General features: G+C 39.7%; 1 protein-coding gene across 11 annotated transcripts in view; it reads right to left on the bottom strand.

Annotated features, from left to right (window-relative positions):
• LOC143032905 (uncharacterized) overlaps window positions 1–25674 on the bottom strand; it is a 211914-nt gene that overhangs the window by 138578 nt on the left and 47662 nt on the right. For 6 of the 11 annotated variants that reach the window (XR_012967149.1, XM_076198154.1, XM_076198155.1 and 3 more), the window contains 2 exons: window positions 20044–20097; window positions 17595–19260 (listed from right to left, as the gene is read on the bottom strand). Coding sequence is in view for 10 of the 11 variants with exons in the window: in XM_076198154.1 (XP_076054269.1) it covers window positions 17595–19260; window positions 20044–20097 (1720 nt within the window). In the remaining variant the exon portion in view is untranslated. Of the gene's footprint in view, window positions 1–17594; window positions 19264–20043; window positions 20098–25674 lie in introns of all 11 variants that reach the window. The other 5 variants (XM_076198149.1, XM_076198152.1, XM_076198151.1 and 2 more) reach the window with 3 other exon arrangements.

Below are 25674 nucleotides of genomic sequence, written 5' to 3'. Positions count from 1 at the left end.
ATAAATGACAAGGATGAAGGAATTAAATGCTACATAAACTTCTTTGCAGATGATGCAAAACTATTGAAGAAAGTGAGTAACGAAGAAGACTGTAAATCTTTTCAGTGAGATCTGGACAAAGTCTGGAACTGGAGTAAAAAGAATGAAGTGAATTTCAACATTAAAAAATGCAGTATAATGGAATTTGGAAAAAGCAAAAACAGAATATCCGGCAAATACAAAATTGGAACAAAAGAAGTTACAAAAGTAAATTCAGAAAGAGACCTTGGAGTGATCACTTCAAATGACATGACACCAGACAACCAAGTAAATAATATGGTTGGAGAAACCTACAAGTTAATAAGATCAATGAAAGTGGCCTTTGACTACATGGACGAGGAGATGGAAGAAAATCTTAGTTACACTGATAAGACCAAAATTAGAGTATATAGCGACACTATGGTCACCCAGTTAAAAAAAAAAAAAAAGTTATGATCAGACATTTCAGGTCTGTTTTTACTATTGAGGGCTCACAATTTTGGGAAGATGGACAAGAAAGAAAGATCCCCTAAAATGAAAGTAATAAAGGTAACACAGAAATAAGAGATCTAATAAAAAAACCTAGATGTTAGGAAATCATATGGACAAGATGGAATTGCAAATTGGATATTGAAAGAGTGTATAGATGAACTGACAGACAAATTATACAAGATAATAGATTTTTCACTCAAAGAAGGAAAGGTACCACAAGATTGGAAAGATGCAAACATAGTACCAATATATAATGGAGGAAACAAAGAGGATCCTACAAACTTCAGACCTAACAGGCACAGTAGCAAAAATATCCGAAAAAGTCATCAGAAACAAATGGATCAAACACTTGGAAGAAAATAAAATAATAAACCCTAAACAATTTGGCTTTAGAAGTGGAAGATAGTGTACCACACACTTAATATGCCTTTACTCAAGATTAATTGAGATAATACAAGAAAGAGATGGCTGGGCAGATTGCGCCTTCTTGGACTTGCAGAAGGCATTTGACAAAGTACCACATAAAAAATTAATAAGAAAAATTGAAATAATAGGAGGAATACATAGTAAGCTACTGGAATGGATGAAGGATTTCTTAACTGGAAGAAAAATGAGAGTAGTACTTAGAGACAAAAATTTGAACTGGGAAGATGTGAAGAGTGGCATCCCACAAGGCTCTGTATTGGCTCCTTTAATGTTTACCATATACATAAATGATATAGATGAGGAAGTGAATCGTTACATGAACTTCTTTGCTGATGATGCCAAATTACTCAAGAGAGTAAGAACAGAAGAAGATTGTAGATTGCTAAAAGAAGACCCAGACAAAATATGGGAATGGAGTCAGAGATGAGAGATGAACTTCAACATTAAGAAATGTAGCATAATGGAATTTGGAAAAAGCAAAAATAGAATATGGGGTCAATATAAAATTGGAAACAAGGAAGTCAAAAAAGTTGATTCAGAAAAGGACCTGGGAGTGATCATCTCAAGTGACTTGACACCTGATAAACATGTCAATAAATTATTTGGAGAGACTTTTAACTTATTAAGATCAATGAGAGTGGCCTTCGACTACATGGATGAAGAAATGGTAAAGAAAATAAGACCTAAACTTGAGTATGCTGCAACACTATGTGCACCTAGCACAAAAAAGAATACAAGAAAATTAGAAAGAATCCAAAGAGCAGGGATAAAAATGGCACCTTCACTATCAAATTTGACATAAGAACAAAGATTGGAGAAGTTACATCTATCAAAACTAGAACAGAGAAGAGAAAGAGGTGATTTGTTGACCATTTACAGAATTATGAAAGGAATGGAAATTCTCGATAGAGACGATTTATTAAAATGGGACAGAGGGAGAAAAAAGAGGACACAAAAAGAAGCTAAAGGGCAGTTACAGAAGAGACCTGAAAAAGAACAGCTTCCACATAAGAGTGATTGATGTCTTGAACAAACTAAATGGAGAAACACAATTTTAAGAATAAACTGGATGCGGAGAGATATGAAAATGGGTCACTACGATCATAGCTCTCGTCCTGTAAAATACAACCAGGTACAACTAGGTAAATACAGGAGCTTCTTTGCAGACTATGCAAAATTGTTAAAGAGAGTACAGTAATGAAATGGACTCTGACTCACTATACAGATATCTGAACAGGATCTGGGAATGGAGTCAGAAGTGGGAAGTGGACTTCAACATTAAGAAATGTAGCATAATGGAATTTGGAAAAGGTAAAACAAGGATATCAGGACAATATAAAATTGGTGAAAAGGAAGAAACAAAAGTTTTGTGGAATGTTACATGAGCTTCTTTGCAGACGATGCTAAATTGTTGAGGAAAGTGAAAACTGAAACAGACTATGAATCACTACAGAGAGACCAGAACAAGGCTTGGGAATGAAGTCAGAAGTGGGAAGTGGACTTCAACATTAATAAATGTAGCATAAAGGAGTTCGGTAAAAGTAAAAAAAGAATATCAGGACAATATATAATTGAAACTAAGGAGGTAAAGAAAATGGGATGTGAAAAAGACCTGGGAGTAATTATCTCAAATGACTTGTCCTCTGATAAACAAATAAACACAATTGTTGGATAATCCTATAACTTGCTAAAATCAATAAAAATGGTTGGATAATCAAATTGCTAAGATCAATAAAAGTGCCATTTACCTATTTGGACAAAGAAATTATTAAAAAAATATTAGTCTCATTAATAAGGCCTAGACTGGAGTATGCTGTGACATTATGGTCACCCAGTACCAAAAAGAATACAAAGAAAATTGAAAGCATCCAGAGAGCAACCACAAAAATGGCCCCAGCACTTTCAGACCTGTTATATGAAGAGAGACTGGCTAAAATGAAGTTACCGAATTTGGAACAAAGAAGAGAGGCGACCTACTGATCATCTATAGAATCACGAAAGGCATGGAAATACTTGATAGAGAGGACTTCCTAAATTGGGACAAGAGAAACACAAGAGGACACTGACATACAAAGATTGGGCAAACTAAACTTATCAACTCTAGACCAAAGAAGAGAAAGAAATGATTTGATAGCCATCTACAGAATTATGAAAGGGATGAAAATTCTTGATAGGGATGACCTACTAAAATGGGACAGAAGAAATACAAGAGGACACGAGAAGAAACTTAAGACAGTTACAGAAGAGACTTGGAAAAAAAAAAAGTTTTCCACACATGGAACAAACTGAAAGAGAAAACAGTGAGTGTTAAAACTATACATGATTTTAAGAAAGAACTGGATGCGGAAAGATACAACTGCTCACTATGAGCATAGCTCTCCTCCTGCAAAATACAACTAGGTATATATATACACACACACACACACACACACATATATATATATATAATCCAAAGAGCAATGACAAAGATGGCACCAACACTTTCAAAATTGACATACAAAGATTGTCCTAACTGGAACTACTAACCCTACAACAAAGAAGAGAAAGTGGAGATCTACTGGCCATTTACAGTATCATGATAGATATGGAAGTCCATGACAGAGAAGATTTATTAAAATGGGACAAAAGAAAAACAAGATGACTTGAAACTCAAAAAAGATAGTTATAGAAGAGATCTACAAAAAAAAAGTTTCCCACACGGTGGACATCTGGAACAAATTGGACAAAACAATACTACAGTATGTGCAAAAAACATACAAGAATCTAAGAACAGACTAGATGCTGAAAGATACAGAGCTGGGTCACTACAAGCATAGCTCCCTTCTTATGAAATACAACTAGGTAAAATATACACACACACACATGTACATACATACATTGTTATATGAACTTCTTTGCTGACGATGCCAAATTACTCAAGAGAGTAAGAACAGAAGAAGATTGCAGATCGCTGCAAGATGACCTAGACAAAATATGGGAATGGAGTTAGAAAAGCGAGATGAACTTCAACATTAAGAAATGTAGCATAATGGAATTTGGAAAAAGTAAAAACGGAGTATTGGGACAATATAAAATTGGAAACAAAGAAGTCAAAAAAGTCAATTCAGAAAGGGACCTAGGAGTAATTACCTCAAGCGACTTGACACCTGATAAAAATGTCAATAAATTATTCGGAGAGACTTATAACTTATTGAGATCAATGAAAGTGGCCTTCGACTATATAGGTGAGGAGATGGTAAAGAAAATAGTCCTTACACTGATAAGACCTAAACTAGAATATGCTGCAACACTATGGGCACCTAGCACAAAGAAGAACATAAGAAAATTAGAAAGACTCCAAAGAGCAGTGACAAAAATGGCACCTACACTGTGAAATCTGATATACGAACAAAGATTGGAGAAATTACATCTGTTAACACTGGAACAGAGAAGAGAAAGAGGCATTTTGTTGACCAATTTCAGAATTATGAAAGGGATGCAAATTCTCAATATAGACGACTTATTAAAGTGGGACAGAAGAGAAACAAGAGGACACGAAAAGAAACTAAAGAAAGATTGTTACTGAAGAGACCTAAAAAAGAAGCTTCCCACACAGAGCGATTGATGTCTGGAACAACGGAGAAACAGTAAATGCCAAACCTATACATGATTTTAGGAATAAACTGGATGTAGAGAGATACCAAAACGGGTCACTACGAGCATAGCTCTCGTCCCATAAAATACAACTAGGTAAATATATATATACCAAAGGCTTTTTCCCCCTTACAAGGGAGGTAGCCAAAAAACAAAGGCATAAAAACCATTCCCAACCATTCCATCCCTAATACACTCCACTCCCCTCCACCTTCCCTCTTATCTTGGCACCTCCTGGATGACAGGTCATCCCTGCATCTTGTCCACTGCCTTGGGACAGAAGCAGTGTCGCAAGACACAGCACATCCACAGCAAGGCCGCTTCATTAAATCAGCGACCCCCCCCTCTCTGTCCCCTCATGCAGAAAAGGAGAAGATGGGGAGAAATCCCTTCAGGCTGCGTCAAATTTAACCCCTTCCATACGGTGCCGCACACGTAGGCGTCATGAGGAGCAAGTGGATTCGCAACGCTGCCATATCAGCGTCTTGATTATATTTATTGTAGTCGACCCTGTGTTTTTACATTCTCCCTAATCTGCTCTTAATCCCATTCTCTGTGGTTTTCAAAATTCACGGGTGAAAGAGAGAACGATCGATATAAGCCGTGACTGTATTTTATGATGCGAGTATTATTACGACACGTCGTACGGCTGGCATTGGCTGCTGCCCGCGAGATTTAAGTCCCGTAGTGAAGTGGTTAATTTGTTTTTACTCAAGACTAATAGATATAATGCAAGAATGAGATGGATGGGCTGATTGTGCTTTCTTGTACTTACAAAAAGCTTTCACCAAGGTACCACACAAAAAATTATTTAAGAAATTGGAAAATATAGGAGGGATACAAGGCAACCTGCTAAAATGGATGGAGGTCTTCCTGAATGGTCGAGATGAGAGTAGTACTCAGAGAAAAATATTCAGGTTGGAAGGAGGTGATTAGTAGTTCCGCAAGGATCTGCATTGGCTCCAATAATCTTTACTATTTATGTGAATGACATGGATGATGATGTGGAATGTTACACGAGCTTCTTTGCGGACAACACTAAACTGTTGAGGAAAGTAAAAACTGAAATGGATTGCAAATTACTACAGGAAGACCTGAACAAGGTTTGGAAGTGGAGTCAGAAATGGGAAGTGGAGTTCAACATTAAGTGTAGCATAATGGAGTGGACAAGGTGCAGGGTTGACCCATCATCCAGGAGGTGCTAAGATAAGAGGGAGGGTGGAGGGGTGTAGAGTGTATTCAGGGATGGAATGGGTGGGAATGATTTTATGCCTTTTCCTTTTTGGCTACCTCCCTTGTAAGGGGGAAAAAGCCTTGGTATATGTATGTATAATGGAGTTCAGAAAAAGTAAAAATAGAATATCAGGACAATATAGAATTGGAACTAAGGAGGTAAAGAAAGTGGGATCTGAAAAAGATCTGGGAGTAATTATCTCAAATGACTTGTCCTCTGATAAACAAATAAACAAAATTGTCGGAGAATCCTATAACTTGCTAAGATCAATAAAAGTGGCATTTACCTATTTGGACAAAGAAATTATTAAAAAAATATTAGTCACACTGATAAGGCCTAGACTAGAATATGCAGCGACATTGTGGTCACCCAGTACCAAAAAGAATATAAAGAAAATTGAAAGAATCCAGAGAGCAACCACAAAAATGGCTCCAGCACTTTCAAACTTGTCATATGAAGAGAGACTGGCTAAATTGGAGTTACTGACTTTGGAGCAAAGAAGAGAGGTGACCTACTGACCATCTATAGAATCATGAAGGGCACAGAAATACTCTATAGAGAGGACTTGTTAAATTGGGACAAGAGAAACACAAGAGGACATAGCAAGAAACTCAAAAAAGATAGTTATAGAAGAGATCTGAAGAACAGTTTTCCACACAGAGTGGTGGACACTTGGAACAAACTAGATGAAACAGTAGTGTGTGCAGAAACCATTCACGAATTTAAGAGCAAACTGGACACTGTGAGATACAAAGGTGGGACACCACAAGTGTAGCTCCCCTTCCTGTAAAATACAACTAAGTACACTAGGTAAATACAAGCAATGTCTGAAAGAACTGAAGAAAACTCAGATGAGGAAATTTTGCAGAAAATTAAAAAATGGAATGAAAACAGAGAAAACAAAGAATTTGTTTTTAAAGAAATGGTACAGCAGATGAATGATAATACAAAGGACACAATTATTCAAGTAATCAAAGGAAAAGCAAAAAGTTAAGAAAAGATGGATAAAACATCTGGAAGAAAACAACAAACTAAAACCAAGACAATTTGGATTTAGACAAATTTTATTTTTTTATTCATGATTAATAGATATGATACAAGAAAGGGACAAATGGGCTGATTGCGTTTTCCTAGACTTACAAAAAGCCTTTGACAACGTACCATATAAAAAATTATTAAGAAAACTGAAAACCATACAATGGATACAAGGTAAACTACTGAACTGGATAGAAGATTTCTTGCATGGAAGGAAAATGAAGGTAGTGCTCAGAGAAAAGAGTTCAACTTGGGAAGAAGTGATTAGTGGAGTTCCACAGGGATCAGTATTGGCTCCAATGTTTGATATTTATGTGAATGACATGGATGAAGACATGGAATGTTACATGAGCTTCTTTGCAGATGATACAAAATTGCTGAGGAAAGTGAATACTGAAAAGGATTGAGAGTCACTGCAGAGAAATCTGAACAAGATTTGGAGATGGAGTCAGAAGTGGAAAGTGGACTTCAGCATAAAAAAAATGTAGCATAATAGAATTTGGAAAAAGTAAAAAAAAAAAAAGAATATCAGGATGATATAAAATTGGTACAAAGGAAGTAAAAAAAGTGTGATGTGAAAAAGACTTGGGAGTAATCATTACAAATGACATAAAAAGATGAACAAAATTGTCAGAGAATCCTACAACTTGCTAAGATCAATAAAGGTGGTTTTTACCAACTTGGACGAAGAAATGGTAAAAATTCTAGTCACACTGATAAAGTCTAGAGAGTATGCTGCAACACTATGGTCACCAAGTATCAAAAAGAATATAAAGAAAATTGAAATAATCCAGAGAGCAACTACAAAGATAGTCCCAACACTTTAAAAACTGTCATAAGAGGAGAGATTGTCAAAACTGAAATGACCAACTCTGGAATAAAGAAGAAAAAAGGGGACTTGCTAATGATCTATAGAATCATGAAAGGCATGGAAGTCCTTGACAGAGAAGACTCACTAAATTGGACTAAGAGAAATAGAAGGGGACATGAAAAGAAACTCAAAAAGGATGGTTATACAAAAGACCTAAAAAAAAAAAAAAAAAAAAAAAGAGAGCAATGAGGAAAGATATACACTTAGAAGTGAAGCAAATGAAAAAAACAAGAGAAGAATAGAGACTGAAAAGATTTTTTTTTTTTTTTGAGAGTACTAGACCTGAGGCTGAGAAAATTGTATATATATATATATATAAAGGAAATGTAATGAACAAAAAAGGAGAAAGGAAAAAATTAAAAGTAGCATATACATAGACAGCATGATTTCAGGACTAAATGAATTAAACAATTATCTAGCTATAGAGAAACCTGACATAATGGGTCTATGTAACCACTGGATGAAAAATAGAAAGTAGAAACAGGGTGGAGTCATGTTTTTGACTAAGAAAGGTTTAAATGCGACAAAGATAACACAAGGAAAAAATAATGTGGAATTGATTATGATAAAAGTTGAAAACAGTGATATGAAAAGTAGAACATTTGTAGTAATGGACAGAGACTTATCATTTGAAAATGCTGGAAGGCACAAAGAATGCATTAATTGAATTACTGAGAGGAGGAAACACAGTAATTATGCATGACTTTAACTCAAAAGAAATATGTTGGAAAGAAATGACAGCGAAAGGTGGAGAAGACCTTTGGGGTAATACTGGATATGACCACTGAATACACAATGACTCAATGGGTAAAGGAAAATATCAGACATAGAAACAATGAAGAACCGTCGAGACTAGATTTAATATTTACGTTACAGCCTGAAATTGTGGATAAAATGGAATACAAGACACCAATTGGGAAAAGTGACCATATACTAATAGAGTTCAAACTAGAAGAACTAATTGATTTGAGAAGAAATGAGAAACACAGAAAAGGAAGACTATTGTGCAACAAAAACAGATTTTGAGAAACTCAGAAAATTCTTTCAAAATGTAAATTGGGAAAAATTCTTAAATGAAGAAACAAAGGTGGAAGAGAAATGGAACATATTAAAAGAAATTTATTACAGGGGAATAGACAAATACATACTAAAGCAGAAGCAAGACAGTGTGTACATTAAGTGTTGGTACAAAATATGTAGAGAGGCCAAAGATAGAGGAGATAAAGCTTGGATAAAAAAAAGTAAGTGGCAAATATATATCAAACTAAGAAATGAATATGTAATAATACACAGGGAAGAAAAGAGAAACTATGAAAAAGACATAATAGAAAAATGCAAAGACCAACCTAAACTATTCTACAGGTATGAGAATGGTAAACTAAAAGATAAACAAGAAATAGTAAACCTGGGTCAAAGGAATAATGAATATATAGAATATTTAGAAATGGCTGAAATTATGAACATTTTAAATCTGTATTCACAATTGAAAGTACACAAAATTGGGAGGAAGGAAAGATCTCTCGAATGAAAGAAATAACCGTGACACAGAAGGAAATAAGGGACCAAATAAAAAACCTTGATGTCAGAAAATCACAGTCTGGATGGAATTGGGAATTGGATACTAAAAAGAATGCATAGATAAACTAATGGACAAAATATATAAGAGAATTGAATACTCACTCAAAGAAAGGTACCACAAGATTGGAAAAATGCAAATATTGTATACATATATAAAAGAGGGGACAAGGAAAATCCAACTATAGACCGATCTCCCTTACAAGCACAATAGCAAAAATATGTGAAAAAGTTATCAAAAGTACATGGATTAAACAACTGGAAGAAAATAATATACTGCATCCAAAACAATTTTGATTTAGACAAGGAAGATCATGTGCCATAAACTTGATTTGCTTTTACTCGAGGCTAATATAATGCAAGAAAGGGATGGATGGGCTGATTGTGCTTTCCTAGATCTACAAAAAGCATTTGATAAAGTATCATACAAAAAGCTTCTAGGAAAAATTGAAACATCAGGCAGTGTACAAGGAAAGTTATTGAATTGGATGGAAGATTTCTTGAACAGGAGAAAAATGAGGGTGGCACTTAAGAGACAAAAACTCGATCTGAGAAGAAATGATAAGTGGAGTCCCACAAGGCTCTGTAATGGCTCCAATAATGTTTGCCATATATATAAATGACATGGATGAAGGTGTGGAATGTTATACAAACTTCCTTGCTGATCATGCAATGGTATAGAATGTTACATGAAATTCTTAGATGATGCAAAACTACTAAAGAAAGTACAGAAGAAGACTGTGAATCACTACAGAGAGACCTGGATAAAGTCTGGGAATGGAGTCAAAAGTGGGAAGTGAACTTCAACATCAAGAAATATAGTATAATGGAGTTTGGAAAAAGTAAAATTGGGGCAATATGAAATTGGTACAAAGGGAATATGAAATTGGTACAAAGGAAATTGAAAAGTTAGCTGAGTAATTATCATATCACCAGACAAGCATATCAACAAAACAATTGGAGAAACCTTCAATTTTCTAAGATCAATGAAAGTGGCCTTTGACTACGTGGATGAGGAAATGTAAAGAACATATTTGTTACACTGATAAGACCAAGATGAGTATGCTGCAACACTATGGAGCTGTCAAGAGTTTTTATGAGAGTAGTAGAGCTTGTGTCAGGATTAGAAATGGAGAGAGTGAGTGGTTTGAGGTAAAGGTGGGACTTCGTCAAGGATGCGTTATGTCACCCTGGCTGTTCAACTTATACATGGATGGGGTAGTGCGAGAGGTAAATGCAAGGGTAGTGGGTCAGGGATTGGAGATGGTTAAGGAAAATGGAGAAAAGTGGGAGGTGAGTCAGCTGTTGTTTGCGGACGACACTGCGCTTGTGGCAGGATCGGAGGAGGGATTGAGGAAGTTGGTGACAGAGTTTGGGAGAGTGTGTGATAGAAGAAAGCTGAAGATAAATGTGGGTAAAAGTAAGGTGATGAGATGTACAAAAGGTGAAAGTGGCAGTAATCTGGAAGTGAGCATTAAGGGAGAGCAACTGGAGGAAGTGGATAGTTTTAGATACTTGGGTGCAAATGTGGCAGGAAAAGGTGGAGTAAAGGTGGAGATAGAATGTAGATTGAGAGAAGCGAGTAAATGCCTTGGTGGATTAAAAAGTGTAATGAGGAATAGACATTTGGGAATGGATGCTAAGAGGAGACTGTATGAAGGAGTGATTGTGCCAACAGCACTATATGGAGCAGAAACATGGAACATAAGAGAGGAAGAGAGAAGGAGCTTGAATGTGTTTGAGATGAAGTGTCTGAGAAGTATGATGGGGGTTACTAGGCAAGAGTGAGAAATGAGGAGGTGAGGAGGAGAACAGGGGTGGAAAGGGAGTTGGGAGATAGGGTTGATGAAAGAGTATTAGGATGGTTTGGACACATGGAAAGAATGAGTGAAGAAAGACTAGTAAATGAGGTATGGAAGGCAGATGTGGAGGGAGTGAACATGAGGGGACGTCCTAGGATGAGATGGATGGATGGGGTGAAGGGGGCTTTGGGGAAGAGGGGAATGTCTGTTGAGGAAGGACGGGAGAGGACAGAAGACAGGGGTGAATGGAGAATGGTTGTATATGGAAAATGTTGTGATGCATGAGGTGGAATGGACGGGGGGATGGGGGGTGAGGTAGTGTGTGTGAGCAAAATTCTGACGCAGCCCGAATGGATTTCTCCCCGTCTTCTCCTTTATATGGGGGGGATGGAGAGGGGGGGTCGCCGATTTAATGAAGCGGCCTTGCTGTGGATGTGCTGTGTCTTGCGACACTGCTTCTGACCAAGGGCAGTGGACAAGGTGCAGGGATGACCCGTCATCTAGGAGGTGCTAAGATGGGAGGGAGGGTGGAGGTGTGTGGAGTGTTTTCAGGGATGGAATGAGTGGGAATGATTTTATGCCTTTTCCTTTTTGGCTACCTCCCTAGTAAGGTGGAAAAAGCCTTGGTATATGTATGTATGTATGTAGAAAGAATTCAAAGAGCAAAGACAGAGTTGGCACCAACTCTCTAAATTGACATATGAACAAAGATTGTCCAAATTGGAACTACCAACCCTAGAACAAAGAAGAGAAAGGGGAGAGCTACTGACCATTTACAGAATTATGAAAGGGATGGAAGTCCTCGATAGAGATTATTTATTAAAATGGGATAAGAGTAAAATAAGAGGACATGAAAAGAAACTAAAAAAGGATAGTTATAGGAGAGATGTGAAAAAAAATAGTTTCCCACAGTGGTGGATATTTGGAACAAATTTGATGAGACAACAGTGTGTGCAACAAACTTGATGCTGAAAGATACAAAGATGGGTCACCATGCACATAGCTCCCTTCCCGTATAATACAGCTAGGTAAATATCTAACCCACATGCCTTACTTGTTTTCATCATTCTTAATACCCTTTTATCTCTTCTTTTCCTATAGCCATCTCATTCTCTCTCAATTTCCTGGCACCTCCCAGTCTCACAATCCCTCCCTTCCTAACCTCCTCTACATTCAACATACATACATATACCAAAGGCTTTTTACCCTACACGGGCGGTAGCCAAAAAGAAAAAGGCATAGAAACCACTCCCACCCATTCCATTTCCTATATATAACACACCCCTCCACCCTTTCTTATCTTGGCACCTCCTGGATTACGGGTCATTCCTGCATCCTGTCCACTGCCCTGGGTCAGAAGCAGTGTCGCAAGACACAGCACATCCACAGCAAGGCCGCTTCATAAATTTGGCGACCCCCCCTCTCCGTCCCCCCTTCTCCGTCGGGCTGCGTCAAATATTTTTCTCATACATAAAGTCCCACCTTTACCTCAAACCATTCACTCTCTCTATTTCTAATCCTAACACAAGCTCTACTACTCTCGTAAAAACTCTTGACTGCTTTTAACAGCTTTCCTCCTATCTCATATATCTGCCATACCTCCCACAGTGCCTTCCTGTCTACCCTGTTGTAAGCCTTTTCCAAATCCATAAAAGCCAAAAAAACATCCTTCCCTTTCCTATAGCTTTCTCACATATCTGTCTTACCACAAAGATCTAATCTACACAACCCCTACCTGTCCTAAACCCACACTATTCCTCACCAATTACTCCCTCTGTTCCTCTCCTAATCCTCTCAATCAAGACCCTCACATAAGCCTTCCCAACTACACTCAACAAGCTGATCCCTCTGAAATTACTACACTCACATTTGTCCCCCTTTCCCTTGTAAAGTGGAACTATACAGGCATTCCTCCAGTCCTCCAGCACTCTACCCTCTCTTAATCAAACATTAAATAACCTCAGCAGCCAGTCCACCATAACTGTATTTCCTTTCTTCAGACATTCTGCATGGCATCCATCCAGACCAGGTGCCTTACCTACTCTTATCATCTTAACAGCTGCTTTCACTTCATCCTTCCCTATTTCTCCTCCATTTTCCTCACTCATCACTCTTTTTCTTAGCACTTCCCACTGCAACTATCTTTCCATCCCTATCCTCCTTCACATTTAGCAACTCCCTAAAATACTCTGCCCACCTTCCTCTCACTGCCTGCTCTTCTATTATCATCTCTCCATCTGCACCTTTTCTCTTTTCTTCTCTACTTGATTCACCTCCTCTTTCTTTTAATTTCCTTCCAAAACATCTTTTTATTACTTTCAAAGTTTTCTGTCATACTCTTACCCCATTTCACATCTGCTCTCCTCTTTGCTTCCTTTATCTTATGCTTAACTTCCCTTCTCTTTACTTTGTACCTCTCATACGATTCCCTCGTCCTAATTTGTAGCCAATCTATGAATGCCTGCTTCTTCTCTTCTACACCTTTCTTTGCTTCCTCATCCCACCACTCACTACCCTTCCTTCTATTTCCTCCCGCCCTCCTTGTTCCACACACCATCTTTGCACACCTTATGACTCCCTCCTTGAACCATCCCCATTCCTCCTCCACTCCTAGTTCTACTCTATCCTTTACTCCCTCCCACTCCTCTTTCAGCTTCTTCTTATACTCATTCTCCTTTTTTTTTCTCATTTAAGCAGTTCACTCTAAGTACCTCCCTACCTTCTGCCCTTTTCCTCTTTCTCCACCTATTCTCCACTCTCAATTTACCTTCCACCAGAAAATGATCTGATATTCCCCCACTCTCTCCCCTTAGAACATGTACATCCTTAACTCTTCCTACCATACTCCTGGTCACCACTATATAGTCCATTAACCCCTTCCATACGGTGCCGCACATGTAGGCGTCATGAGGAGCAAGTGGATTCGCGACGCTGCCATATCGGCGTCTTGATTATATTTATTGTAGTCGACCCTGTGTTTTTACATTCTCTCAAATGTGCCCTGAATCCCATTCTCTGTGGTTTTCGAAATTTGCGGGTGAAAGAGAGAACGATCGATATAAGCGGTGACTATATTTTATGATGCGAGTATTATTACGACACGTACGGCTGGCATTGGCTGCTGCCCACGAGATTTAAGTCCGGAGTGAAGTGGTTAACGCTCTATCTGCCACCCTTCCATCCACCACCCTCTCCCATGTGTACTTAGGCTTGACTTTCTTCCTAAACACTGTATTTGCTATCATCAACTCTCTTTCAAGACACATCTCCACCATCAACTCTCCACTACGATTTTTACCTAGAACTCCATACTTCCCAATCACTTCGTCTATTGGTTCATTTCCTACCCTAGCAGATTTAAGAAAAATTCTATTTTTTTTTTTTATTGCATAAATACATAGCAGGGATCTTGCTCTAGATGCTGGTAAAGTGTTTTTATCGTACCGCCATTTTTAAAGGGTTTAAAGGGCCTACCCTCCCTCCCCCCGGCAGCCACATGCTGCGCACGACCATTGTTTACATACGTTTTGACCATATTTTACTCTATTTTTTTGCGTTTGATGCACTCATAAAGTTTTCTCTTACGTCCGGCATGCATGTATGTGGTGTGAGGAAGTTCAGCCTGCACGACTGGCAGTGGCCTGAGCCTTACAAAGTAAAGGACATGTACACGTTAGCTTGCCACATTCACTAATTTGCTGTGTGAAATTCGCATCTATTTTCCAGTGAAGAGATATTTGAAGATATTAGCCATGCCTAAGCTATCCAAACAAAAGGCACACTTGCAGAAGATAAGAACGTCTACATTAGCAACTCAAGGGGAGAAAGAACCCCAGCATCAACTTTGTTATCACCACCTCCGCCACCACCACTAGTACTCCCTCCAGCAGCTCTCTCCCTTCCATCTACATCTACATCCTCAGCACCTGATCCTCTGTCCTCTACACCTATATCAGACAAGTTGTCTCTACCCAAACAACTATTTGCTAACAAGTGGCTACAAGGATGCCTCCTTGTTGCAACACCTTGGGTTTAGAGTCTCAAACCTCACAGTGATGTCCCTGATGCAGCAAGAGCCTGTTCCAACACCAGAAAGGAAACCCAAGAAAAGAGAGCTGAATCCCAGCAATCAGACTACTTTGCTGGGTCATTCTAGACCAAGAACTCAAACTTTGCGACAAAGAGTGAGGTGGCGGCTTATGAGACCCTCACTTTGAGTGAATAATATCCTACACTGTAGGAGGGTACAAAGTGCCTGAGTTACTTGAAAGATGCAAAATCATCATGAAAATACAATGGAACCTGTTTTCAATGGGTCTTAGGAGGTCCAATGTAAAATTTAGTCAAACTAAGGAAAAAAAAAAAACTTTAACACTTATTTCTGAAAAACTTAAGTTTTTGATACTCAAAGTCTATCTCCTCCCTCAATTTTCAACCGATTTTTGCATATGAGGTCTCTATTAATAGCTAGATAAATGATAAAAAATGAAATAGAGAGTTTTTTTGCATATGTTAAATAAATCTTTTTTAATAGCGTGTCAAAGTCAAAATTTTGCGTTTTTTCGATAATTGTTTTTATATTTTTTTCCTCGGCGTTAAACAAAGATATTAAAAAAAGCTTTCTATTTTGTTTTTTTATATATGTAGAAGATTCTTTTGCTGTAAAATGAAAGACATCGAATAAAAATTGTAAGAGGAGATAGGATTTGAAAGAAGCCCAAAAATATGGTATTAAGAGAGGGGGGTCGCCGATTAAATGAAGCGGCCTTGCTGTGGATGTGCTGTGTCTTGCGACACTGCTTCTGACCCAGGGCGGTGGGCAGGGTGCAGGGATGACCCGTCATCCAGGAGGTGCTCAGATGAGAGGAAGGGTGGGAGGGGTATGGAGTGTATTTAGGGATGAAATGGGTGGGAGTGTTTTTATGCCTTTCCCTTTTTGGCTACCTCCCTTGGAAGGGGGAAAAAGCCTTGGTATATGTATGTATGTATGTATTAAAAAATAAAAAACTACTCGTCAGATCTGAATAAAACTCATGCTGTGAAGGTTTCCTCAGACCTAGATATCACACAGAAAAAATCAGCAAGATCCTTCAGAAAAATAGATTTTGGGCGGGGGGTCCCCTTAAGGTCTCCCAATACAACTACATTGACATTTCTCCCTAATCCCTCTATGCACTCATTTGTATCTACCCAAAAAGCATCCCTTTCCTCTACACTCTTCTCACTACCAGGTCCATACGCACTTACAAAAACCCACATCTCCCTACCCTGCTTCACCTTCATCCACATCAACCTTGATGAAACCTTCCACTCCACTACCCGCTTACTTATGTCTTCACTTACTCGTATAGCCACCCCTTCTCTTCCTCGTCCCCTCTTCACTCCTGAGTACCTCCCAGCTACACTCCCAAACTCACAGTTGCCCTTTCCTTTCATTTTTGTTTCACTCAAAGCCAGCACATCCATCTTTCTTCTCACAAACATACTGCCTATATCTTCCCTTTTACTCTCATCTGTACCACATCCACACACATTAAAAGACCCAAACCTTAGGGTACTGGTTGGAAAACTCCCAGACGCTCTTATGCCTTTACTTCTTTTTTTAGGAATGTCCTCTTTTGGGGCTACAGGTATTAGGACTCCTAATCCCATCCCCCATCCCGTTTTTTGTCGCCTTTTACGACTCAAGTGGAAAGACATGGTATTGCATTCTCTTCCCCCAGCACAGGGTCGCCAAAAAAGGAAATGAATATTCAGAGAAATGGTACAGGACAGTAACAAGGGGTTGGGGGACAGCATAACGGAGGGATAGTCGTAGTATAAAAGTGTCATAATTTCTCGATAAACAGAGTTTTCCTCTATCACAGACAAAATGATGTGTGGCTCTGGTCCGTAGGGGCACCCCACATAGACCCTAAATTATCAACTGCATGCTACTTTGCCACAATAACATGCAGCCAATACCCTAGAATACTCTACCTATCTCCTCTATACTACTTCCACTCCCATTAGCATCTGTCTATGCCCTTCACTCTTTTCACTTCCTCCCAAAATATCTTATTCTTTTCAAAATTCTTCATAAAACACCAACCCCACTTTACATCTGCTCTCTGTTTTGCCTCCCTCACCTTGCACTTTCCATTTTCTTCCTTCTGTACCTCTCATATACTTTCTAGTTCTATTTTACTACCAATCTTCATATGCTTACTTTTCTTACACTATTGTCTTCACCCCTTCATCCTACCATTCACAGCTTCTCCTTCTGTTTCCTCCCATCATCTTCCAAAAAATTGTCCTTGCACAATCTAGCATTTTCCTTGAAATGTACTACTCATTCTTCCTACTACTCCATCTATTGGCTCATCTCCTCTAGCAATGCATTCTTCCTATGAAAGAAAATTTCCTGCAGCCACATAAAATCTTAACTTGACACAAGAAGCCTGCTGTTTCTAAATACAAAAAGACATAATGGTAATGAATTTTGGAAATAGTAAATTATTGTACTTACTTTTTGGAGAGGTGTCTTGAAACATCTGATTTTTTGAAGCCCTCAAGATTGTAAAGTCTCTTTGCAAGTCTTATTGCAGAGGGAAGGTCTACAGCCTTGGGGCTGTAATGGAAACTGTGCAGAGACTCTATATCAGACTCATCTTCACTAAGAGGGGGTGAGGTAGCTGCTGTGGTTGAGTTGGCAGTTTTGATGGTAGCACCTCGCACTTCCTCCTCTGAAACACAGGTGAGTTCATCTTCAGATTCCCTTAACTCCTGGTACGCCAATGTGTCAGGAGAAAGCGTGCCTGAACTAGGACTGGGAGGTTGTGTGTTAGTTGGTGTCACATCACCCTCATGCAAGCAGTCATCCTCTCGACCACTGCTCCTCTTCCTTCGCCGTCCACTGCTGCTCTCTCGGTCTGGTCCTTCAACTTTTATCACTATGCGGTTTTCATCTGGTCTCTTACGCACTTTGGTATTCTCATGGACTAGATCGTTAGTAGCACTACCACTCATCACAGCACGGACACCATGTCCATTTGGAATAGAATCTTTGGCACAAAATCCATTGGCATTAGTGGGAGTGATTGGGGAAGTGGGAGTCATATCATCCCACTCTAGCTCATCTGGTATGTCTGTGTCTGGACTAGTAAGGCCTGAACTGTGTGAAATAATGTTATCTGACCTATTAGAGCTGCCAAGGGAATCCCGACCACTGCGCATCTTGTCATAAATACCACTCATGGAGTACTGCATGGAAGATGTTGGGGATTTTGGGGACAAGGGAGAGTGGGGGGAACTTGGAGATCGAAGCAAGGGACTATCAGAATCGTGGCTACTTCTCACACTTTCAGGGGACAATGGGGGTTGGGGAGCATTAAATGTCCAAACAATTCTTCGATCTCTCTCATTAGGGGGAGAACCGGAATCATCATCACGAGTGTCTAGAAGCGTGTTAAGGGAAGAAGTCACATCCTCTTCTAAGTCTATGTTAACAGCACACATATTATCATTCTGGTACTGCAAATGATCCTCAGATTTGGATATCCTCACCTGAGTACTTGTATGGGGATATGTAAACTGAGTAGCACTCACATTACTGTCAATAGAAACAGGCGAACACAAACTCTGAGGACTCCCAACTACATCATGCCTGGCCCCCCTGGCTCCACTAATGTCAGTTTCATTGGGGCTGGTCGGCATACTTGTACTGCCAGATTTACGCAAATCATCGACAGGCTTTTGCTGTGGAAGCCAGCTGGGGTCATGGGAGGTCCTTGAGAGATTTAAAATTAGGTCACCTGTCATCAAATAGGCCTCACTCTTCTGTTTCTTCTGTTTATTACGCTCGTTTTCATGTGCTGTGCGGTCATCAAATGATGTGCTGTCCTCAACCCCATCAGAAACCCTGCTAGAGTCACAGTCAGATCTCTCAGACAGAGGCTCAGACCTGTCAGATCTAGCAGGGCTGACAGGTGTCTTGGCAGGAGAGGAGGTTGCAGACTTAGCTGGGGAGGATGCGGTGGACTTGGCTGGTGACTTAGTTGGAGACTTGCCCCCCTGCTTCTTAGCCACAATCTGCTTCACACCCTGTAAATCGTCATGAGTGATGGCAGAGCGCAGGGCTGCCATATTAGGGGGGGTAGCCAAGTACTGACGCACTCGTTCTTGAATGCCTGCATCTGCTGGAGAAAACTCTGGGTTAGTTGAAGTATATAAATGATACACAGCACTGATCATATGTGTTGCATGTAATGCAAATGAATATACTATTCAAGTAAGAAAGAAGAGCATTAATAGTATTTGTGATTTATAAGAAGGGCACAAACACCTTAAAAATCATTGCCTTCAAATTTATTTATGAAGCATTCCTGTATGCCTAAAAGTAGTATATATTAGTAATGGCTAGGCAGTTCTTAACTGTGGCACATACAACAAACAACTAAGTCATTGGTCCACTGCTTTGCTACCACTACCAATTAACTGCCGAGTTTCATTCCCCTTGCAACAGGTGGTGATAAGAAACCTACACAACCATGCAGTTAGCTTACCAAAACTTGGTCATGACACAAATATCTATTATGTAAAGTTAGGATGCTGACACTATGGCCAGGCAGGAGCCAGTGGAAAGAGGGTAGACTAACATGGTGAGTCATGTTGCAATTAATTTCAACAAATCATGCAATACAGTGGAATTCATCATCAGGTGTCCCACACTTCTGCCCCAAGCACTTGTTTCTTGCATGTACTTAAGGTGCACCAATGAAATAATGCATATCAATCACCACTCCAGACAGTATGAAACCCAAGTGTAACCCATACAAAAGGAATCAATAGTCCTAAGTCGAAGCCCCATGATTCCACTGCATTCCATAAGAGTTCACATGTACATGCCCTGACTAAGGAAAAAAAAGGGAGCAGGGCAGGGCAGACCAAGGAGTTGGACAGAGAATACTTTACATTACCTGTCTTTAATTTCAGGGTTACTTCATTGCTGGATAAACGAAGGCAATTCAGTACTGTCAAAACAAAAGAGGTGTCTTGTGTTAATGGGCAGAAACAGAGAAGGAAGCTGGACACTTCGTGTTCAACTAACATGGGCCTGTGTCATATCACTGAATCAGTATCAAATGGTAAGTCTAGTGAGGTGCAGTGTTAACCTGGTCATCTGAGTTATTTTGTAATTTGAATAATTGTCACCATTTATGCTTTCCATACTGATGTTGTTATTACTTGACATGATTCTTGTTCAACAGCAGCCAGCATATCAACTGTAATCATGGATATAATCCAAAATAGTGGTATCACTGCTTCTAACATGCACTATTCCCAAATCACTGGTTCTTTATCCCATCAATATTGTGGCAAATTTTACAGAATTTGTTCAGGAATACACCTGATGATTTTATTAAGTTGTTGGTCAAATCCTGGCTAAAACAGGATCAAGATCATATTCTGGCTGGTGATTTATTCCTCCCCAGAAGAAGAAAAAAAAGCAAAAATAATGATAATATGTTATTTGTTTGAACAAAACCTGCATAAGCTTCACTAGGCCCACAATGTTAATCATGAACTATCATATCTTTCCACCTCAGACTGAGAATGTAAAGAAAGTTATAACTTGTAGTGCTCAATCAAATGTCTAAGTTATTTAAAAACCTTATCCATTTTCAGCTATAACAAAAATTATGCAACAAAGGAAGTTGTTACTGCATATGTGTTCAACTGAGGGATAGGTGGAGAGGTTAGAAGGGAGATCTCATGGAGACTTGCATATTTTTGCAGCGAGATCTATACATCTGGAGGTTGTGAATGTAGGTCAGTAAATAATTGAGAATGGCCTATGGCCTAGCATTGTAAGTACCTGTACAAGAGGACAAAGGCTCAAGTTAAATCTGAATGCCTTTGGTGCAAAGATTCCATAAAGGATCACTGGATACCACTGGAGAGATCATGTTTTAAACCATGATGTACTTGGTGTTGCCATATTACAAGTAACCTGCCCTACCTCAAGCCCTCTACTAAAGTACTGCAGTCACATGGTTCCTCTCCCAGACAGTGATCTTAATTATCAAATAATTTCTAAAAGAAATTATTCGGAGCGGTTAAGAAAAAAGGGTGGTGCCAAGATATAACTGCATCAAATAGATCATATTTACTTGCAGACAGTGTAGATGGGTCAAGACTTGTCTGCATGGGAGCTTGCTGTGGGGTAATTCTCTGCCTCACCTCCACATTTCTCATGCTTTTACCTTTGAAATCCATATGACATTCCTCAAATATCTCATCTAAATACATTCAATCTGTTTCTTCCCACCTCTATTACATTCAAAGCTGCTGTTCTGTCCAGAACTACAGGCACATCACTCCTTCATGAAACTTTCTTTACATTCATTTCCAAATACCCATAATCCATCATACTTTTCATTCCACCTTTACTCACTTCCTTTCCTCTATAACTTACTCAGATCATGAAATAAAAACTCCTTGATAGATAACTAAATTCTATTCACCAGGCTTCCCTAGATAGCAATCCAATAAGAAAATAATTTTCAAAAAAACAATAAGGCTATGTTCAGGTCCCCATTAAAAGAAATGGCTTCTCCAAACACCTCTGATGCAACCACCAGACAGAAGACATTGAATACCTCATTCTTTACTGCCCTACTTTAAACTTGTCCTGTCAATTTTTTTTTTTTTTCTGCGAGAGACTTGTGGGCCAAACTAGTGCTGATTGCTGGTTACCTGAGGGCCACAGGTCTCCTACATGAGAAATCTGGAGCAACAGGGGCTTACCTGAGCATCCACTTCTCCATTCACTACACATTACACTAATTATTCAAAATTCTTCATTTAAACTATCTCACCATTCATGCTCATATTCAACTTATTACTATCAACATTCTTCATAAATCTCACGTATCTATATACCAAGGGCTTTTCCCCCTTACCAGGGTAAAGTAAAGTTAGAGATGTACTTTAAGAATACATCTCATAACTTTACCTTTCCCCACATTCATTTGAAACTTTCTTCTTTCACCCATCCTGTCAAACTTGGTCACCATCTGCTTCATCCTCCCTTCAGAATAAGTGATAAGTGCAACAACTTCCACAAATAAGAAGTTATGCTATTGCCATGTATTAATTTACTAGTTGCCCCTGCACCATTTTTTTTTGTACATACATACACCAAAGGCCTTTTCCCCCTTACACAGGGGGGGTGGGGTGTAGCCAAAAAGAAAAAGGCATAAAAACCACTCCCACCCATTCCATTTCCCTCCACCTTCCTCCCTCCCTCTTATCTTGGCACCTCCTGGATTACGGGTCATCCCTGCATCCTGTCCACTGCCCTGGGTCAGAAGCAGTGTCGCAAGACACAGCACATCCACAGCAAGGCCACTTCATAAATTCGGCGACCACCCCTCTCCATCCCCTCATGCAGAAAAGGAAAAGACGGGGAGAAATCCCTTCGGGCTCCGTCAAATTTTTTCTCATATATACTTCTTCATCCCCCACCCACTCCTCCCTCATGCATCACAGCATCATCCATACTCATACACAACCCTTCTCCATTCACCCCTGTCTTCTGTCCTCTCCTGTCCTTCCTCAACAGACATTCCCCTCTTTTGTAATGCCCCTTTCACCCCACCCATCCATCTCATCCTAGGATGCCCCCTCATATTCACTCCTTCCACTTCTGCCTTTCACACTTCTTTTACTAATCTTTCTTCATTCATTCTTTCCATGTGTCCAAACCATCCTAATACCCTTTCATCAACCCTATCTTCCAACTCCCTTTCCACTCCTCACCTCCTCATTTCTCACTCTATCCAGTCTAGTAACCCCTATAATACTTCTCAGACATTTCATCTCAAACACATTCAAACTCCTTCTCTCTTCCTCTCTCATTTCATGTTTCTGCCCCATACAGTGCTGTTGGCACAATCACTCTTTCATATAACCTCCTCTTAGCATCCATTCCCAGATGTCTATTTCTCATTACACTTTTTAATCCACCAAGGCATTTACTTGCTTCTCTCAATCTACATTCTACCTCCACCCAACTCCTCCCTTTCCTGCCACATTCACACCCAAATATCTAAAACTATCTACTTCCTCCAGACTCTCACCCTTAATACTCACTTCCAGTCTGCTGTCACTCTCTCCCCTTGTACATCTCATCACCTTTTGCTCATATCTATCTTCAGCTTCCTTCTTTCACACACCTTCTCAAACTCTGTCACTAACTTCCTCAATCCCTCCTCTGATCCTGCTACAAGCGCAGTGTCGTCAGCAAACAACAACTGGCTTATTTCCCACTTTTCTCCATTTTCTTTAACCATCTCCAATCCCTGACCCACCCTTGCATTCACCTCTCGCACCACCCCATCCATGTATAGATTGAACAGCCCGGGCAACATAACACATCCCTGATGAAGTCCCACCTTTACCTCAAACCATTCACTCTTTCTATTTCTAATCCTAACACAAGTTCTATTACTCTCGTAAAAACTCGACTGCTCTTTACAGCTTTCCTCCTATCCCATATATCTGTAGTACCTCCAAAAGTGCCTTCCCATCTTCCCTGTCATAAGCCTTTTCCGGATCCATAAAAGCCCAAAAAACATCCTTTCCTTTTCCTATAGTGTTCTCACATATCTGTCTTACCACAAAAATCTGATCTACACAACCCTACCTGTCTTAAAACCACACTGCTCCTCACCAATTACTCCCTCTGTTCCTCTCCTAATCCTCTCAATCAAGACCCTCCCATAAGCCTTCCCAACTACACTCAACACCTGCGTAGAGCTGGTGGCCAGGGGTGGTTGCTGCCGTTTGGCCCCCAACTCTTGGGGTTGGGGGGTGGTCCCACGACGTAGACGCTGCAGCTCTACACTACACTACATAGCAGAACACCCACACACACCAAGAAACATTAAAACAACACCCAAAGACCTTTATCACGAGCAGATACTCTCTTCTCTTCCTCCACAACCACCAAATACCAGCCTCCGGAAACATATTCATAATCATATCACTCACCGCTCCATTAACACACTGAAAGACAACACACTGCTGCATGCCAGACCCCCTGATATCCACCCTTCTGAATCCTCTCTCCCATGAAAGGACAGAGTCCACTTGGCCAGACTGCGGTGCGGTCACCACCCAGCACTTCTAAGCTACCAGAAGAGGCTGGATGACCGCATTGTGAACAGCTGCCCAGGATGTAACACTTCACCCCATACCATACAACACATAATGGAAGACTGCATTATACACAATCATGCACACAAACAACACAACATACGCTCTATAAAGGATTTGTGGGAAAACCCAGTTTCGGCTATGGCATTCCTTGGGGAGATGGGACTGCTCGGACAGACAGTCTAGGGAACAACAACAACAACAACTACACTCAACAAGTTGATCCCTCTGAAACTACTACACTCACACTTGTCCCCCTTTCCTTTGTAAAGCGGAACGATGCAGGCACTCCTCCAGTCCTCTGGCACTCTCCCCTCTCTTAAACAAACATTAAATAACCTCAGCAGCCAGTCCACCATAACTGTACCTCCTTTCTTCAGACATTCTGCATGGCATCCATCCAACCCAGGTGTCTTACCTGCTCTCATCAACTTAACAGCTGCTTTCACTTCATCTTTCCCTATTTCACTTCCATTTTCCTCACTCATCACTCTTATTTTCTTAGCACTACCCACTGCAACTACCTTTCCCTCCCTATCCTCCTTCACATTTAGCAACTCCCTAAAATACTCTGCCCACCTTCCTCTCACTGCCTTCTCTTCCATTATCATCTCTCCATCTGCACCTTTTACCTTTTCTTCTCTAATTGATTCGCCTCCTCTTCCTCTTTTAATGTCTTTCCAAAACATTTTTTTATTACTTTAAAATTTTCTGTCATACTCTTACCCCATTTCACATCTGCTCTCCTCTTTGCTTCCTTTATCTTATGCTTAACTTCCCTTCTCTTTACTTTGTACCCCTCATACGATTCCCTCGTCCTAATTTGTACCTTACAGAAACAGTGTAAAGTTTTACACTGTTATAGAAGATTATGCATGATTATTTATATTTTGTTTTGAAAAATAATGTAAAGCATTATTTGATGCAAAAAGGAAATAAATATATAACTGGTTAAAGAAAAAACCACTGTTATGGCTGAGTAGGTTGATACATATGAGTTGTAGTGGTCAGTCTGTTCAGTCATGGTGATTAAGGTTGCCAGATGAGTCCTGGAGCAGAAGGATTCTGGTTGGTCATGGTCACTAAGGTGGTTAGATTTGAAAAGTCCGAGAGACACATTTCGGTCTCAAGGATCATCACAGTTGAACTGATCATAGTCATCTGCAAGGAATGGGGGGGGGGGAGAGAGAGAGAGAGAGAGAGAGAGAGAGAGAGAGAGAGAGAGAGAGAGAGAGAGAAATATCTATATATAATATTATATTTTTGCTGCAAGAGACAGTTCAATTGGAGAAACCGATTGACACTCCTGAGAGTCAAAGGTCTGAATGGTGAGACATGTTCCATTTTTGTATGTATTTCCCTAACTGTATTTACCTAATTGTAGTGTA

Source organism: Oratosquilla oratoria, chromosome 14, assembly GCF_046742065.1.
Source record: "Oratosquilla oratoria isolate Oo_2021 chromosome 14, ASM4674206v1, whole genome shotgun sequence".
NCBI classification, from domain to species: Eukaryota; Metazoa; Arthropoda; class Malacostraca; order Stomatopoda; family Squillidae; genus Oratosquilla; species Oratosquilla oratoria.
The sequence above is the reverse complement of the archived record's forward strand: the minus strand, read 5'-3'. Positions and strand labels throughout refer to the sequence as shown.